Genomic DNA, 17,187 nt, shown 5'->3' on the forward strand with positions numbered 1-17,187 from the left:
TTTTAAAATTACTGAGGAGCTAAGCTACACTCTTAAGAAGCTTGACTTTTTGGATTGTGCTGTGTTAATTGCTAGACGCATGTTATTATGAAATACGGCTGAGAACTGCGGACCGCACAAATACTTAACCTTGATCCGCAAACCGCAGTTTGACAACCACTGAACTACGTCATTAATATAAATTATAAACAATATCGACCCTATCATACTCCCTTGGGGTAGCCCCGAAGTTTCCTTTGAATCTGTCGACTTTGTTGCGTTAAGATGGCCGTGTTGAGTTCTGTTTGCGTGGAAGTCGTGAATCTAATCATAAACCAAGTTCGATAGTCGGTAAACTGGTACTCTGTTCACTAAACGACAGCGCGGAACTGAGTCGAATAGCTTCCGAAAGTCAAAGAACCCGTCATCAACCTGGATGCCTTTGTTTGCGGCGCTCTGAATCTCATGGACGAGCAAGACAAGCTGAGGTACGCAAGACCTCGATTTAAGAAATACACGCACCAGACTTTGAATTTCTAGCTGATTCCGAGGCGCACTATTTTTCCGAGCGACCACCCAGGGCTCGTAATGCGTTTCTGTGGTAACTCTCAACGTTAATTTTGTAGGCATACGTTGTGTTATGAGAGCGTAGAAATCGACACTATGTCTCGCTGTGAGGGACGCGCGCCGGCCGGCGAGCGGCGGCCACTGGGAGCGGACAGGTACAAACGTCGCAACATTCCTGGTGTAATAAGCTGGCGCGCGACGGGCGATCGCTCAGCATCCGTGAAGCACGGCCCCGGCATATTTCACCCGGCACGAGCTGGCGGCAGCGGCAGCCAGATAAACGCAACAGGCCGGGCATCCCTGCAGGGCGAGCTCCGTCAGAACAGTCCGAAACTGTCGACATAAATCCTTCAACTCAGCGTTTCACCCAATGGAACGTAGACAGCCAAGATGTGACCATTTCTTACAAAAGGAGAAGAATCAATAAGTACTTGATTGTGGACCCTCCAGATTTGCTTATCATTCTGTTTTGTGGCACCTCATCTCACTTTAAACCATCCAGTCATTCACAGACAGTAGCTGTGCATACAGGTTGTCCCACAAATGTTGCAACAAACTTTGAGAGGCTGTAGAGAGTGTCTTGAGGGATAAATCGAGGATAGGGTCCTGTACCCAAAAGTATCGTCCAATGACGCGATAGAGCATCGAAGTTATAGCGGCCAGCGCCTGCCACTAGGCCACCACTTCGGCAGCAAAATGTTTACGCTGACAGACTGCAAGCGGAACGTCTCGGAATGTTGTTTGTTATTCATTGCTCGCTACTGATTGACACCATCGCCGGTGGAGAAGATGGAGCTAATTGCTGCGTAGGCACATCTTGTCTCCTATAAATGCGATGCTCTGTTGCCTCGACGGATGACAGTTTCGGGCACGAGATTCCATCCGCAATTTATTTTTCTCCTGCAGATGGAAAAACATTGCAGATTTTCGACGGTTCCAGGAGAAAAATAAACTGCTGATGGTAAACCGTGTCCAAAACCGCCATCCACCGAGCAAACACGGCATCACATTGATAGGAGATAAGGCCTTTCTATGTAGCAGCTAGCTCCACCTTCTCCATTGGCGATGGTGACAATCAGTCACCATCACTGTATAAAAAACCTTTCGCCTACGGTCGGCATGCAGAGTCACATTTGCTGCGTAAAGGGTGGATTAGTGGTAGGCACTGGCGCCTATAGCTTTGACACTCTGTAGCGTCATTGGAAGATGTTTCAGTGCATAGGATCAAAACACCCTCTGCACCCCTCAAAATTGGTCGCAACATTTTTACAACACCCTGTGTAGTGGTAGCATGGGTCTAACAGAGCCCAGCTACGCCTCGACACCAGAAGAAGCGGCAGCTGAGCATCCTTGCGCCCTATGGCTAATGGGGACACGGTGAAGTGCGCAGTAGTGGCATATCGTGGGATGGTTAAGGAGAGCAGTTCACTGACAAAGTAGGATGAGGACCCATAGTCAAATGCAAATCTGTTTCATTTAATTTCATGAGCGCCCCAGCTGTGTTAGATTTTAAAGTTTCGACCATATAATCTCGGTGTGGACACCCTGACAGTGAGTGGACAGTCTCTCGAAACGCTATGTTGAATTGTGGTAAACATGATTAATGTGGCTGAATGCTAGTAATTATGAGGAAGATTGGGATTTAATATCTCATCTGTGGCAAGGTCACTGGAGACGACAAACATACTCGAATGAAGGAAGAATGTAGGAGGAAATCGACCTTGCCGTCTCCACCCCTCCCCCCACCCCGCAAAGGAATCGTCGAGCCTTCTCTGTAAGTGATTCAGTGAAACCACAGGAAACCTAAATCTGGGTCGCCAGATAGGGATTTGATCCGCAGTCTTTCCAAAAAAGAATTTCATACAATTTACGTTACTCGTCAACAAACCAGATTTAATATATTTTTTAATTTCACTTAAAGGTTTGATGCAAGGTGCATTACCGTTACCAGTACAGACGTTGAGGGTGGAGGTGTGACTCTGGTGTGCAGGTATCTGTATCGTTTTTTATCAAGTAGCTTTGAGAGAAAACACTTTCCCTTACTGTTAGCAAAGAAACAGAAGGAAAGAAGATTAGGGTTTAGCATCTCGTCGACACTGCGGTCATTAGAGACAAAGGAAAAGTTCGGATTGTCTCAAGCATAAGGAATCGGTCGAATTCTTTCAAAGGTACCATCCCGGAATTTGTTTGTCGCGTTGTAGGGAGATAACGTACGGTCGCACGTGGATTAGAACCATTGTCCTCCAGAAAGAGTCCAGTATGCTAGCCATTGAGCCACCTCACTCGATTTATTACAAAAGCCATTTTCAGTTGGCTAAAGAATTTAGGAAATCATTGGTATGTTATTACACACACGATATTATTTTTGGGATCTAGCATGAACTCGTACATACCCCCTGCTCGTTTGGTCTGTGAGATGTTGAAGTATTCCCGTGGTCATCTGGATCCCCAGATCTGTCCACGGTCCGAACATGTGTGGGACTAGTTCAGACACCCTCTCCCAGTATCAGTATCCAGGATATCGAGGACTGGTTACAACAGTTGTGGGCCAGCTTGCCTCAGGATAGAAGATAACGGCTTTATGACACCCTTTGCAACCGAATCAGTTCAAGGGGGCTGCACCATTGTACTGATAAATGAGTTCATACTGCCCCGTTGAATCAATTTTGCAATCACCGACACATCACGTTCCCTATCAACTCGTGCTGTTTAATTTCATTTCCTCCTCCGCTTCCGGGTGCTTCATTTTTGTGTCAGGCGAGCGTTATCCAGAAAGTAACGTTCGATAGGTCTCAAAATGGGAACAATAGTTAAAATCGAAAATGTTTTATATGGAATAGTTTGCTATACCTCCCAGCTACTTCTTTACATATTCGCTGCTGCGTCATAAGACATTTGTCGTAGCGTTGTACCAACTTTAGCATACCCACGTCATAGGAGGCAGCCGCCCGTGCTTTTGCCACTTCCCTACGCTGGTATGCAGCTTGTTGTCTGTGCCAAAAGTTGCCTTTATAGCCAGAGTTTCACGTGGGCAGCGATGTACATCACAGGGAGCCACGTCCGGCCTGTATGATGGGTGATCAGACACTTCCCACCGAATGTGCGGCCGAAAATTGTCATGAGGAAGGAAACGCATGACAGGTACGTTACGTGGGTTTGCATGAAGTCAGGCGAAACCTCACAGCGGGCACACATACTTGGCGGGAGACATTGTACGGGAGCTATTCGGAAAGTAAGGTCCGATGGACAGCGAAATGGAAGCGACAGTGAAAATCCAATGAAGCTTTGCACAGATCCGTTGGGCAGCGCCTGTAGTATGCCCGTCGATCGCTGCACGTCGCTTTTTTTCAGTTCTGAGCACACAGTGAGCACATAAAGATGCTTAGAACAATAGTGTCTCCCGCCAAGTAAGAGGGCCTGGTGCGTGATTTCGCCTGATGTCATGCAATCTACATAACATAACTGTCATACGTTTCCTTGTGCATGACAATTCTCGGCCGTATTCTCAAGGGAGAATGAAGATGCTCCTGCAGCGTTTTCGATGGGAAATGTCTGACCACCCACAACGGAGGCCGTAATTGACTCTCCCTGAGTTGCATCTCTGATCACATGAACCGCTACTATGAAGACAATGTTCTGGCACAAACAACGAGCTGTAGACCAGCGTAGAGAATTGGTAGAAAGCGCAGGCGGCTGCCCTCTATGACGAAGGTATTGGAAAGTTTGTATAACGCTACGACAAATGTCTAAATCGGGGCGTCGACTACGTAGAGAAGTAGCTGGAAGGTGTTGCTAACTGCTGCAAAAATAAAACGTTTTTGATTTTCACTGTGGTTTTCATTTTACGGCCGATCGGACCTTACTTTCCGAATAGGCCTCGTACTAGCCATCTTTACATGCTCACTGTGCTCTCGAAATTGAAAAGAGCGACGTGAAGCGATCGAAGGGGATACGAGAGACGCTGCCCAGCACATCTGCACAAAGCTTTATCGGGTTTTTGATGTCGTTTCTATTTCGTGATCTTTCGGACCTTGAATTTCGAATAGCCCTCGTACTAAGTTACGGAACGAAATGAATTTTGCAGGGACCTCTTGCATCTAAAGATGACTCTCTGTGAAAGTTTAAATAAACAAGTAATGAATAAAATTCTTATATTATTAAGACCTTAGTAAATGAAATAGTTGTATCAGCCTATTTATAAGGACAGTACACAGTCGACACGCTTTTCCTCTGATCGCTTGCAGCACAGCTGAACTACACATTCTCGCTTAACTAATTACATAAAGACGAACTAAAATTAAATTTCAAATTATGTATTTCTCTCATGAACTTAATAGGAACTAAAGTGTTGTGCTTTGCCAGATTAATTTCAATAGCTTCTGAAAAGCTAACGCCAATGAAATACGAAATATTTATTGTTATTGTTCTATATACTTAACGTGTCACGTGTTACGACTCATTAGATAATCATAACACCTGCCACATGTATCAGACTGAGCACAAAATGCTTCCCAGATCCACATAACGATATCAGTTCAACTATTTCAATCATTGCTCTGCTTCTTCATAAATCAAATACACTCTGCTTAAAACTTTATCTAATGCAGGTAGCAACTCTTCTAACTTATGATACAAATCCTAATGCAATTTATATTCTCACGTAAACACATAATGTATTCGTACTCTTGGTTGCTGCTTCTTAGTAGGGCTAGAAACTGCTAGTTCGGTACTTTATAATTCTTCAAACATAAAATGTATACTAAAATTTCCGTATTATTCAAACATACAAAAAATATATCCGATATTCATGGGCGATTTCCGTCACTCTGCGAGTATGTGTGCTATATCTCCTTTCAGTTCAAAGATTAGGTAACTTTTTGCCCACCAGATAACATCATCTGGTGAACAAGCAGGTGGGATGTGAGATTCACATCAACAATTGCATTGCGCTTAATAGATATGTATTCAAAGTCGAGCTGTTTCCCGTGGCAAATTATTTTGAGTCTGTGTCACGTGTCTCATTTGATCCCAAATAATGATGCCAGGCTGTTGAACATAACACATTCAGCGGCGGTCTTTACCTTTATCAAATGGAACTGCTGTCACCGTTGATATTCTTCAAGTACCTATTTAAGTAATAATATAGTGGGAATTAGTGAAGTTCGGTGGCAGGAGGAACAAGACTTCTGGTCAGGTGACTACAGGGTTATAAACACAAAATCAAATAGGGGTAATGCAGGAGTAGGTTTAATAATGAATAGGAAAATAGGAATGCGGGTAAGCTACTACAAACAGCATAGTGAACGCATTATTGTGGCCAAGATAGATACGAAGCCCACGCCTACTACAGTAGTACAAGTTTATATGCCAATTAGCTCTGCAGATGACGAAGAAATTGAAGAAATGTATGATGAAATAAAAGAAATTATTCAGATTGTGAAGGGAGACGAAAATTTAATAGTCATGGGTGACTGGAATTCGAGTGTAGGAAAACGGAGAGAAGGAAACATAGTAGGTGAATATGGATTGGGGGACAGAAATGAAAGAGGAAGCCGCCTGGTAGAATTTTGCACAGAGCACAACATAATCATAACTAACACTTGGTTTAAGAATCATGAAAGAAGGTTGTATACATGGAAGAACCCTGGAGATACTAAAAGGTATCAGATAGATTATATAATGGTAAGACAGAGATTTAGGAACCAGGTTTTAAATTGTAAGACATTTCCAGGGGCAGATGTGGACTCTGACCACAATCTATTGGTTATGACCTGTAGATTAAAACTGAAGAAACTGCAAAAAGGTGGGAATTTAAGGAGATGGGACCTGGATAAACTAAAAGAACCAGAGGTTGTACAGAGATTCAGGGAGAGCATAAGGGAGCAATTGACAGGAATGGGGGAAATAAATACAGTAGAAGAAGAATGGGTAGCTTTGAGGGATGAAGTAGTGAAGGCAGCAGAGGATCAAGTAGGTAAAAAGACGAGGGCTAGTAGAAATCCTTGGGTAACAGAAGAAATATTGAATTTAATTGATGAAAGGAGAAAATATAAAAATGCAGTAAGTGAAACAGGCAAAAAGGAATACAAACGTCTCAAAAATGAGATCGTCAGGAAGTGCAAAATGGCTAAGCAGGGATGGCTAGAGGACAAATGTAAGGATGTAGAGGCCTATCTCACTAGGGGTAAGATACACTCCTGGAAATGGAAAAAAGAACACATTGACACCGGTGTGCCAGACCAACCATACTTGCTCCGGACACTGCGAGAGGGCTGTACAAGCAATGATCACACGCACGGCACAGCGGACACACCAGGAACCGCGGTGTTGGCCGTCGAATGGCGCTAGCTGCGCAGCATTTGTGCACCGCCGCCGTCAGTGTCAGCCAGTTTGCCGTGGCATACGGAGCTCCATCGCAGTCTTTAACACTGGTAGCATGCCGCGACAGCGTGGACGTGAACCGTATGTGCAGTTGACGGACTTTGAGCGAGGGCGTATAGTGGGCATGCGGGAGGCCGGGTGGACGTACCGCCGAATTGCTCAACACGTGGGGCGTGAGGTCTCCACAGTACATCGATGTTGTCGCCAGTGGTCGGCGGAAGTTGCCCGTGCCCGTCGACCTGGGACCGGACCGCAGCGACACACGGATGCACGCCAAGACCGTAGGATCCTACGCAGTGCCGTAGGGGACCGCACCGCCACTTCCCAGCAAATTAGGGACACTGTTGCTCCTGGGGTATCGGCGAGGACCATTCGCAACCGTCTCCATGAAGCTGGGCTACGGTCCCGCACACCGTTAGGCCGTCTTCCGCTCACGCCCCAACATCGTGCAGCCCGCCTCCAGTGGTGTCGCGACAGGCGTGAATGGAGGGACGAATGGAGACGTGTCGTCTTCAACGATGAGAGTCGCTTCTGCCTTGGTGCCAATGATGGTCGTATGCGTGTTTGGCGCCGTGCAGGTGAGCGCCACAATCAGGACTGCATACGACCGAGGCACACAGGGCCAACACCCGGCATCATGGTGTGGGGAGCGATCTCCTACACTAGCCGTACACCACTGGTGATCGTCGAGGGGACACTGAATAGTGCACGGTACATCCAAACCGTCATCGAACCCATCGTTCTACCATTCCTAGACCGGCAAGGGAACTTGCTGTTCCAACAGGACAATGCACGTCGGCATGTATCCCGTGCCACCCAACGTGCTCTAGAAGGTGTAAGTCAACTACCCTGGCCAGCAAGATCTCCGGATCTGTCCCCCATTGAGCATGTTTGGGACTGGATGAAGCGTCGTCTCACGCGGTCTGCACGTCCAGCACGAATGCTGGACCAACTGAGGCGCCAGGTGGAAATGGCATGGCAAGCCATTCCACAGGACTACATCCAGCATCTCTACGATCGTCTCCATGGGAGAATAGCAGCCTGCATTGCTGCGAAAGGTGGATATATACTGTTCTAGTGCCGACATTGTGCATGCTCTGTTGCCTGTGTCTATGTGCCTGTGGTTCTGTCAGTGTGATCATGTGATGTATCTGACCCCAGGAATGTGTCAATAAAGTTTCCCCTTCCTGGGACAATGAATTCACGGTGTTTTTATTTCAATTTCCAGGAGTGTAGATACCGCCTACAGGAAAATTAAAGAGACCTTTGGAGATAAGAGAACCACTTGTATGAATATCAAGAGCTCAGATGGAAACCCAGTTCTAAGCAAAGAATGGAAAGCAGAAAGGTGGAAGGAGTATATAGAGGGTCTATACAAGGGCGATGTACTTGAGGACAATATTATGGAAATGGAAGAGGATGTAGTTGAAGATGAAATGGGAGATATGATACTGCGTGAAGAGTTTGACAGAGCACTGAAAGACCTGAGTCGAAACAAGGCCCCCGGAGTAGACAATATTTCATTGGAACTACTGACGGCCGTGGGAGAGCCAGTCCTGACAAAACTCTACCATCTGGTGAGCAAGATGTATGAAACAGGCGAAATACCCTCAGACTTCAAGAAGAATATAATAATTCCAATCCCAAAGAAAGCAGGTGTTGACAGATGTGAAAATTATCGAACTATCAGCTTAATAAGTCACAGCTGCAAAATACTAACACGAATTCTTTACAGACGAATGGAAAAACTAGTAGAAGCCAACCTCGGGGAAGATCAGTTTGGATTCCGTAGAAACACTGGAACACGTGAGGCAATACTGACCTTACGACTTATCTTAGAAGAAAGATTAAGGAAAGGCAAACCTACGTTTCTAGCATTTGTAGACTTAGAGAAAGTTTTTGACAATGTGGACTGGAATACTCTCTTTCAAATTCTAAAGGTGGCAGGGGTAAAATACAGGGAGCGAAAAGCTATTTACAATTTGTACAGAAACCAGATGGCAGTTATAAGAGTCGAGGGACATGAAAGGGAAGCAGTGGTTGGGAAGGGAGTAAGACAGGGTTGTAGCCTCTCCCCGATGTTGTTCAATCTGTATATTGAGCAAGCAGTAAAGGAAACAAAAGAAAAATTCGGAGTAGGTATTAAAATTCATGGAGAAGAAATAAAAACTTTGAGGTTCGCCGATGACATTGTAATTCTGTCAGAGATAGCAAAGGACTTGGAAGAGCAGTTGAATGGAATGGACAGTGTCTTGAAAGGAGGATATAAGATGAACATCAACAAAAGCAAAACAAGGATAATGGAATGTAGTCTAATTAAGTCGGGTGATGCTGAGGGAATTAGATTAGGAAATGAGGCACTTAAAGTAGTAAAGGAGTTTTGCTATTTGGGGAGCAAAATAACTGATGATGGTCGAAGTAGAGAGGACATAAAATGTAGGCTGGCAATGGCAAGGAAAGCGTTTCTGAAGAAGAGAAATTTGTTAACATCCAGTATTGATTTAAGTGTCAGGAAGTCATTTCTGAAAGTATTCGTATGGAGTGTAGCCATGTATGGAAGTGAAACATGGACGATAAATAGTTTGGACAAGAAGAGAATAGAAGCTTTCGAAATGTGGTGCTACGGAAGAATGCTGAAGATTAGATGGGTAGATCACATAACTAATGAGGAAGTATTGAATAGGATTGGGGAGAAGAGAAGTTTGTGGCACAACTTGACCAGAAGAAGGGATTGGTTGGTAGGACATGTTTTGAGGCATCAAGGGATCACCAATTTAGTATTGGAGGGCAGCGTGGAGGGTAAAAATCGTAGAGGGAGACCAAGAGATGAATACACTAAGCAGATTCAGAAGGATGTAGGTTGCAGCAGGTACTGGGAGATGAAAAAGCTTGCACAGGATAGAGTAGCATGGAGAGCTGCATCAAACCAGTCTCAGGACTGAAGACCACAACAACAACAACCTATTTAAGTCATCTACAATTTAAACAGGTTACTGCCTGAATTTTTCGCATACAAGGACTTACAGAAGCAGGATCATCTGCTTCAATGTCAAGACATCTAGCCTTGTAAAACGTTTCGTAGACGCTACGACTTGCACACTAACTTCTCTTTTTCGAGGAAGAGGCCATTGAACAGATAGTTCTAAGAGCTATTTTATCTACATATTTATAATGCTGAGAAGTTTTCCAATTGTTCCACACTCAACTTAACTGGCCTTCGATCAAAAAGTAGAACCAGCAAGTTTCTATTACAACTGCGTGAACACTGCCACAGTTTGTACTTTTGTGACTTCACTAGTGGCATCCATGCGGTGCCATATTTTAATATTTGCTAAGTTATTTCTGGAAGTCAGCATAGAGGTTAATATTGTATGAAACATCGCTAGAACCAAATTAAAAAAAAGGAACCAACCATGCCGCAATCCATAATAGAGTTACAGAAATCCCAGGAACTGAAAACCGAACGACCGGTCGGGATTTTGTATCCCCCTGCTCCCCATATGCAATACTGTGTCGTCATACTCAGTACGATAATATCGAAGGTTCGTATGACGGTGAGGTGCGTGTTCAGGAATACTTAATTACGTGCATGACTCCAGCATTTCCCTGGAATTTTCGTGCTCGTCAAGTCATTGTACTATTCACGAGACTAGTATGCAGTCGAAAAATCTTTGGTTAGAAAGACTGCGCTCTATTTCTGGTCACATCGCTTACAAAACCGTCACATGGGATCCTGTTTCCATCTAAAGCTGCAGATATATTAGTAGCGTATGCACTCGTTAATAAGGATTCACTTTCACAAGTGTAAGTTATTACGGAACTTAAAACGCTTTTCGTGCGTCCCATACATAAAAGAATCGGACTTCATAGAATTAGAGGCGATCTCAAGGCGACGTCGTACGATCTAAATCAGAGGATCTGCATGGCGAGATTAAGACGTGTCTCCGGCGCTTAGTGCTCGGGTGTCGTTATTAGCCTGTGTCTTGGAGCTCAGTAAACTGCCTCTGCAGCGGCCGATGTGAGGAGATTACTTTGGGGGGACTCATTAATGACCTACATGTCAACTAATTAACACTGCAATTTGGTAACATGGGCCGTTTCGCTAAAAATAACTTAATTCTTCTCTCAAATGGAGGTACATACAAAGCAGAAGGACAGAATAAGATATATATATTTATTACTAATTCAACTATACTGGTTGATTGTGTGAGACCTACGACTGATTAACAGTGTATTAGATTGCTGCATAACTTCTTAGAGTTTTTGTTTTGCATGTTGGTATTCCGGTTGCTATGCGTTTATTTACCGATTTTTATTTGTAGTTCACTGTTGCTATTTGAGTTCACATATTATCACTTTTGTCGTTTGGAAATAGTGATTGGAGATGCGGGTGCTAGGAAATGAAGTGCAAAGTGGAAAAATCTGAACATTTCCTACGTATTCTTCTGTTTGTGTTCAGCAGAGGGGTGACAGCAGCGGAGGCAGCCAGAAAATTTTGCACCCTGTGTAGGGATAGTACCACTGGACAGAGCACGGCAAGAAACGGTTTTCAAGTTTTAAGAAGAATCGTTTTGGAATTACTGATTCTCACGTTCATGAAGACTTTCGGGGTTTGGTGAAGATCGTTTAAACGTACTGATACACAATGATGCACGTCAGTGTACTCGAGAAGTGGCAGATGTGGAGAATCTTGGTCATTCCAAGACCGCGCGACATTTGCATGCAGTGGGGAAGGTCAAAATGTCGTGTGTATGGGTACCACATGCTCTAAGCCAAAATCACAAAAATCAAAAAATGGTTCAAATGGCTCTGAGCACTATGGGACTTAACATCTGTGGTCATCAGTCCCCTAGAACTTAGAACTACTTAAACCTAACTAACCTAAGGAAATCACACACATCCATGCCCGAGGCAGGATTCGAACCTGCGACTGTAGCAGTCGCGCGGTTCCGGACTGAGCGCCTTAACCGCTAGACCACCGCGGCCGGCACAAAAATCAACATGTGGCCATATGTGCACTTCTGCTTTCTCGTCATCAATTGACTCGTGACCAACACAGACCATTTCTATTATGTATTGTTACTGGTTAAGTGAAATGGAGTCTTTATGCTAACGTAATAAAAAGAAAGGAATGATTGAGCCCAGACAAAGCAGCAACACCCCGTACAAGGATCTGAACGCATCCACAAAAGACACTTATGCATCTGGCGGAACAGCGACGGTATGGTGTGCTACGAATTGCTTCCCCGAGAGGCCACCATCACTGCTGACATTTACTGTCAACAACTGAAACGTCTTGGAGACGCAATCCAGGGACAACGACGAGGAAGACAGTGTGAAGTGACGTTACTTCACGATAACACCCGCCAGTATTCTGGTAAACTGACCAAAACACTGTACAGGAGTTGGATTGGAAAGTCATTCCGCAACCACCTTGTTTACCTGATCTTGCTCTCTCAGATTTTCCTTTTCCGCTCTTTATCGAACAACCTTCAAGACACTCCCTTCCCGATGAAAATGCGCTCCGAAAGCAGCTCACCGAGCTCTTCACCTTAAAACCATCAATCGGAAAGTTGTCTCAGCGTTGGCAGACGTAAATAATACGGGAGGATATATTATTGACCACTAAACTCTGTTATGTGTATCTGTTGTGTTTATTAAACTTAGGGAAAACTCTAAGAACTTACGCTCCAACTCAATAATAATGTAACACAACTTGAACAGGAGGTCAAAGGACAGATTAGCTGAGCTTCTTGGAGAAAGTGTAAGGGGGGGAGGGGGAGGGGGGGCCATGAGCGCACAAAACAAAATCGCTATGATGAGAGTCAGAGGGCGAATTTTTTACTGTTGGACTTAAGTGATGAACACATGGTATTGGAAGAAATTGGAGCTGAATAGGGCCATAACATATGTGAAAGTTTGCGGAAAAATAAAATTACTTTGTTTCATCGAATCATTAGGGGGTGAAAAAAATATTGATGAGCTTCTTGTATCCCAAGAAAATGTGGAAACTTCTGAAGTGACAGTAGTTTTGTGCCTTTCCGAACATCATGTAACCACAGGGATGGAGAAGTTGAATATCAGGGATTATAAACCAGTATCATTTTGTATGGAAAAAGGGCGAGTTCCAACATACGTAAAAGTTGGACATAAAGTACAAAATATTGAAACAAAGATAGATGCATACTTTTACTGATCCGTTGTGCCTTCCAGAATGACGAAATCACACGGGGAATGCCACATGAACATTCCCCAAACCATAGCGCTCTCTCTTAGTTGCAGGTGTTTGCTTCAGAGGTCTGACCGATGGAGTCGCCACTCAGTGGATGTGCAGTTGCGCTATTGGGATGCAAATTCCAGTCTTCGTCGTTGGTGAATTGCAGTCAGCATGCTGTTGCGGCTGTTGTGGATGCCCATACACAGCAACATTCCCTGAACGGTCATCGAGAAGATATTATTGGCAGCCACTTGGATCATTTGGGCGGTCAGTAGCTCAACAGCTGCACGTCTATTCGGCCACGCATTTCTGCAGCCGTCAGTCACCGCTGTCATCTATGGCCCGTGGTGCACCACAGTTAACTCAGCGCCGGCTCTAGATAGCACCGTTTTGCCACGCACGATATAATTGAAGCACGGCGGCAGGCAAAAAGTTTACAAACTTAGCAGTTTCGAAAAACCTTCCACCATTTTGGACGTCAGCTGAATCGCTCATTTCCACTTCACGGCTGCGACTGCACTGTTTCTCCACGTCCCGTCGACAAGTTTTATGTACCCTCCACTGCTAGTGCTGCCACTTGAAGCGAGAAGGTAAAAGTGTGAGCTTCATCACAACATAGAAGTATGAGCTTGTGAGCTGTCGTTGTAGTAAACTTCTCTGGTAACTGCATCAGTCTAAAGATCCCTTCTAGGAATTTTCAGCCATTTATTAAAAGATAAGGACAGGAAAAATGAATTTGAATCATTATTTCTGTGTTTCACTTAAATGTGACTTGCAGGGCATTCATGTAGACTTAGATGTAGGTGTAGAATTATCCTCGAAAAACAGAATGCAAAAAAGTGCTCAATAATTAATACAAATATTTCAGAGCAAAGAGAGCAGATAACCTCGCCCGTAAAGTCTAAACAAACAAACAAACACACAAAATCAGAGCAAAAGCTTTATCTCCGGGGTCTGAAGTTCAGTTTACGCTTTGCACACTGCGTTTCGGTGCAGTCGCACCTCATAGAATTTATATTGTTGTTGTCTTCATACGAAGTGGTTTGATGCAGCTCTCCACGCTAATCTATCCTTCTCCTCCTCTATATAACTGCTGCAATCTACTTTTATTGGCTTTAGCTTATTGTATTCAAGCCTTTGTTTCTCTCTCGTCTCCCTCTACAACTTGTATTCCCCCTCCCACGAACGCACACACTTCGCTCTGTTACCAAATTAACTGGTTTGCAAGCGACAGAATGCACTATCTAATATCTTCCTAATATCTACCTAATCTACCTAATATCGTCCCACATAAAAACTGGATTCTTTCGTGGCTCCTGTCTTGGGTTCTATTGGTGATAGAAAGACAGGGTCAAGTGTTACGGACAGCCCTTGTGCTAAGAATCGTCTTGCTGTAACTATCCTGCAGCACAGGGTCAAAGTTTGAATATTACACATTTCTTAGAGTTTAGACAAATGGTTCGTTTTGCATTAGATGTGCTCTACGGAGCACCTTAAGGGGCTTATGTAGGCACTATTTAGTTGGTGGGTGGTTCGTGAAAAATCCCGAAAAACATGGGTTTTGGGTATCCAAACCGAGCTGCAGATTCCACGATGACTATGTACAGGAAATGGTTATATTGTTTACGATATATTCCTAGAATCCTGACGTACAAAGCTACCGTACCTGTTCACGTAAAATTCAGTGTGAGCTGAAAATGTCGTTTATAAAATGACGTGGCCTGGAGAAACATGCTGGAAAGTTTCTCAGTTATCATTAGAAGGGTTCTGGGAACCCCATATTGTGGTACTAAAGCACATGCCAAATTTTTATTCCCATGAAATCTGATCTGGCGGGTAAAATTAGTTTTGTGTTATTTCAGTTTCATATAAGTAAACTATCAAAATTTGCTGTCCCATAAAGTGATTTTTGCATATGAGTGGCTTGCCCTGCTGCGACAAGGAAAAGGAAGGAACCAGCGGAAAAGTGCTCCTGTCGGAGCCCAAAAGAGGCGAATATACTCCTGTTTAAAATACTGACTTAAGGATGGGGTACCAGCTGCCTCATTCTGTCTTCCTCAGCACCTAGAAAAGTTTTCCAAAACTTTTGACGTAAGAACATACTCGCGCTTTTTCACGCTGAGAGAGGAGGAGACAGTGGCAGTGGGAAAGAGACAGGGAAGTAATAAATACTGCACTATAATAGACAGTGGTTGTGGAACAGAAAGAGCAAAAACGAAATGACAGTTTGAGAGAAGAAGAGGGGCACAGTAACAATGGAACATAGTTGACAGTGACAGAACAGTTATGAGAGAAGAGTGAAGGAGGCAGTACCAGTGGCAGAAGAATAGAGAAATGGAGAAAGTGGAAGTGCTTGAGAGCCAGTGATAATGAGAGAGAGTCTATTACAATAACTAAGAAAAAGAGAGATTCAGTGAGAATAATTAATAGCAGTGGGAGGGAATGAATGAGATGTAAGCAGTGAGAGAGGGCAAAGAGGAGAGGGCGACAGTGATAGGGAGACATAAGTAGTAGGACAGAACGAAGGAGACTGTGACTGTGAAACAGGAGATAGTGACAGTGAGACAGACACAAGGAGATAGCGATAACGACAATGAGTTGGGTTGAATAAGAGAGTGAGAATAGCAAGTGGGAGTGGATGGGAATGGGCGATTTACAGCGATGGACTAGTGTGGAGTTACTGTTGGGGGAGGTTTTGGGAGTGAGAGGTAAGCTGCATGTTAAATAGAGCGCGAGCATGTCCGCACGCAAAATTTTTGGGAACTTTTTTAAAGGTGCTGAGGAAGGTAGAATGAGGCAACTGGTACCCCATTTGCCAGTTAGAGTCTTTTAAAAAAAGGAACATATTCGCATGTTTGGTGCTCCGACAGGAGAATTTTTGCGGTGGCTATTTATTGATGCCTCAGAAAACGTCGTATCTACTAGTTAGGTTCTGCCACAATAGTAAGTTTTATTCAGCGTCATCCTAGGTTTTTATTCACTTCATCACATATCCATCAGCCATCCGATCTATCAATGTAATCTTTCTTCTGAAATACTGTTTAAGTCAAAATGTTCTACTCTTGTCTTTATTGTTGACTGTCCACGTTTCACTTAGATATAAATTTAAACTTCTGACAAATACTTAAATAAAATGCTTTCCCACACATACATTCATCATCGATAAGAATACACAGAACAGAGACCTCAGGGAAGTTACTGCAATTAAACTGAATTTAACCCTCATATTCTTAATGCGGTCTTATTGGCTTCAGGCCTGGATGGTACAGTCGTTAGATATACTTCAGACTTATCACAAAAGGTACGTCTACATCTACACCTACATGACTACTGTGCAGTTCACATCTAAGTGTCTGTCAGAGGGTTAATCGAATCACTATTTCTCTACCGTTCCATTCTCTAACAGCGCCCAGAAAAACTAACACTTAAATCTTTCCGTGCGAGCACTGATTTCTCTTATTTTATTGGGATGATCATTTCTCCTCATGTAGGTGGGCCTCAAAAGAATATTTTCGCATTCGGAGGTGGAAGTTGGTGATTGAAAATTCATGATGAGGTCTCGCCGCAACGATAAACGCCTTTCTTTTAATTACTGCCACCCGAACTCGGGTATCATTACTTTGCACTAACGCGGAATAGGGGAGGGTCACGGGACCCTCCCCTATTCCGCATTAGTGCAAAGTAATCGGTTAGACTAACAAGGACTTGTCACTGTGTACAACAACTATAATGAAAGATGGCAATGTGCGTCCAAAACATACAGTGAATGATATCATCATCATCATCATCATCATCATCATCATTTAAGACTGATTATGCCTTTCAGCGTTCAGGTTGGAGCATAGTCCCCCTTATAAAATTCCTCCATGATCCCCTATTCAGTGCTAACATTGGTGCCTCTTGTGATGTTAAGCCTATTACATCAAAATCATTCTTAACCGAATCCAGGTACCTTCTTCTTGGTCTACCCCGACTCCTCATACCCTCTACTGCTGAACCCATGAGTCTCTTGGGTAATCTTGCTTCTCCCATGCGTGTATCAT

The 17,187-nt window shown here is 43.9% G+C and overlaps 1 protein-coding gene across 1 annotated transcript in view; it reads left to right on the plus strand.

Annotated features, from left to right (window-relative positions):
• Positions 1-642: 642 nt before the first annotated feature.
• LOC124775893 (protein gooseberry-like) overlaps positions 643-17,187 on the plus strand; it is a 294,891-nt gene continuing 278,346 nt past the window's right edge. The window contains 1 exon segment of the mRNA XM_047250728.1: positions 643-862. Coding sequence (XP_047106684.1) covers positions 643-862 — 220 coding nt within the window.

This window comes from Schistocerca piceifrons, chromosome 2, assembly GCF_021461385.2.
Source record: "Schistocerca piceifrons isolate TAMUIC-IGC-003096 chromosome 2, iqSchPice1.1, whole genome shotgun sequence".
Classification (NCBI taxonomy): Eukaryota; Metazoa; Arthropoda; class Insecta; order Orthoptera; family Acrididae; genus Schistocerca; species Schistocerca piceifrons.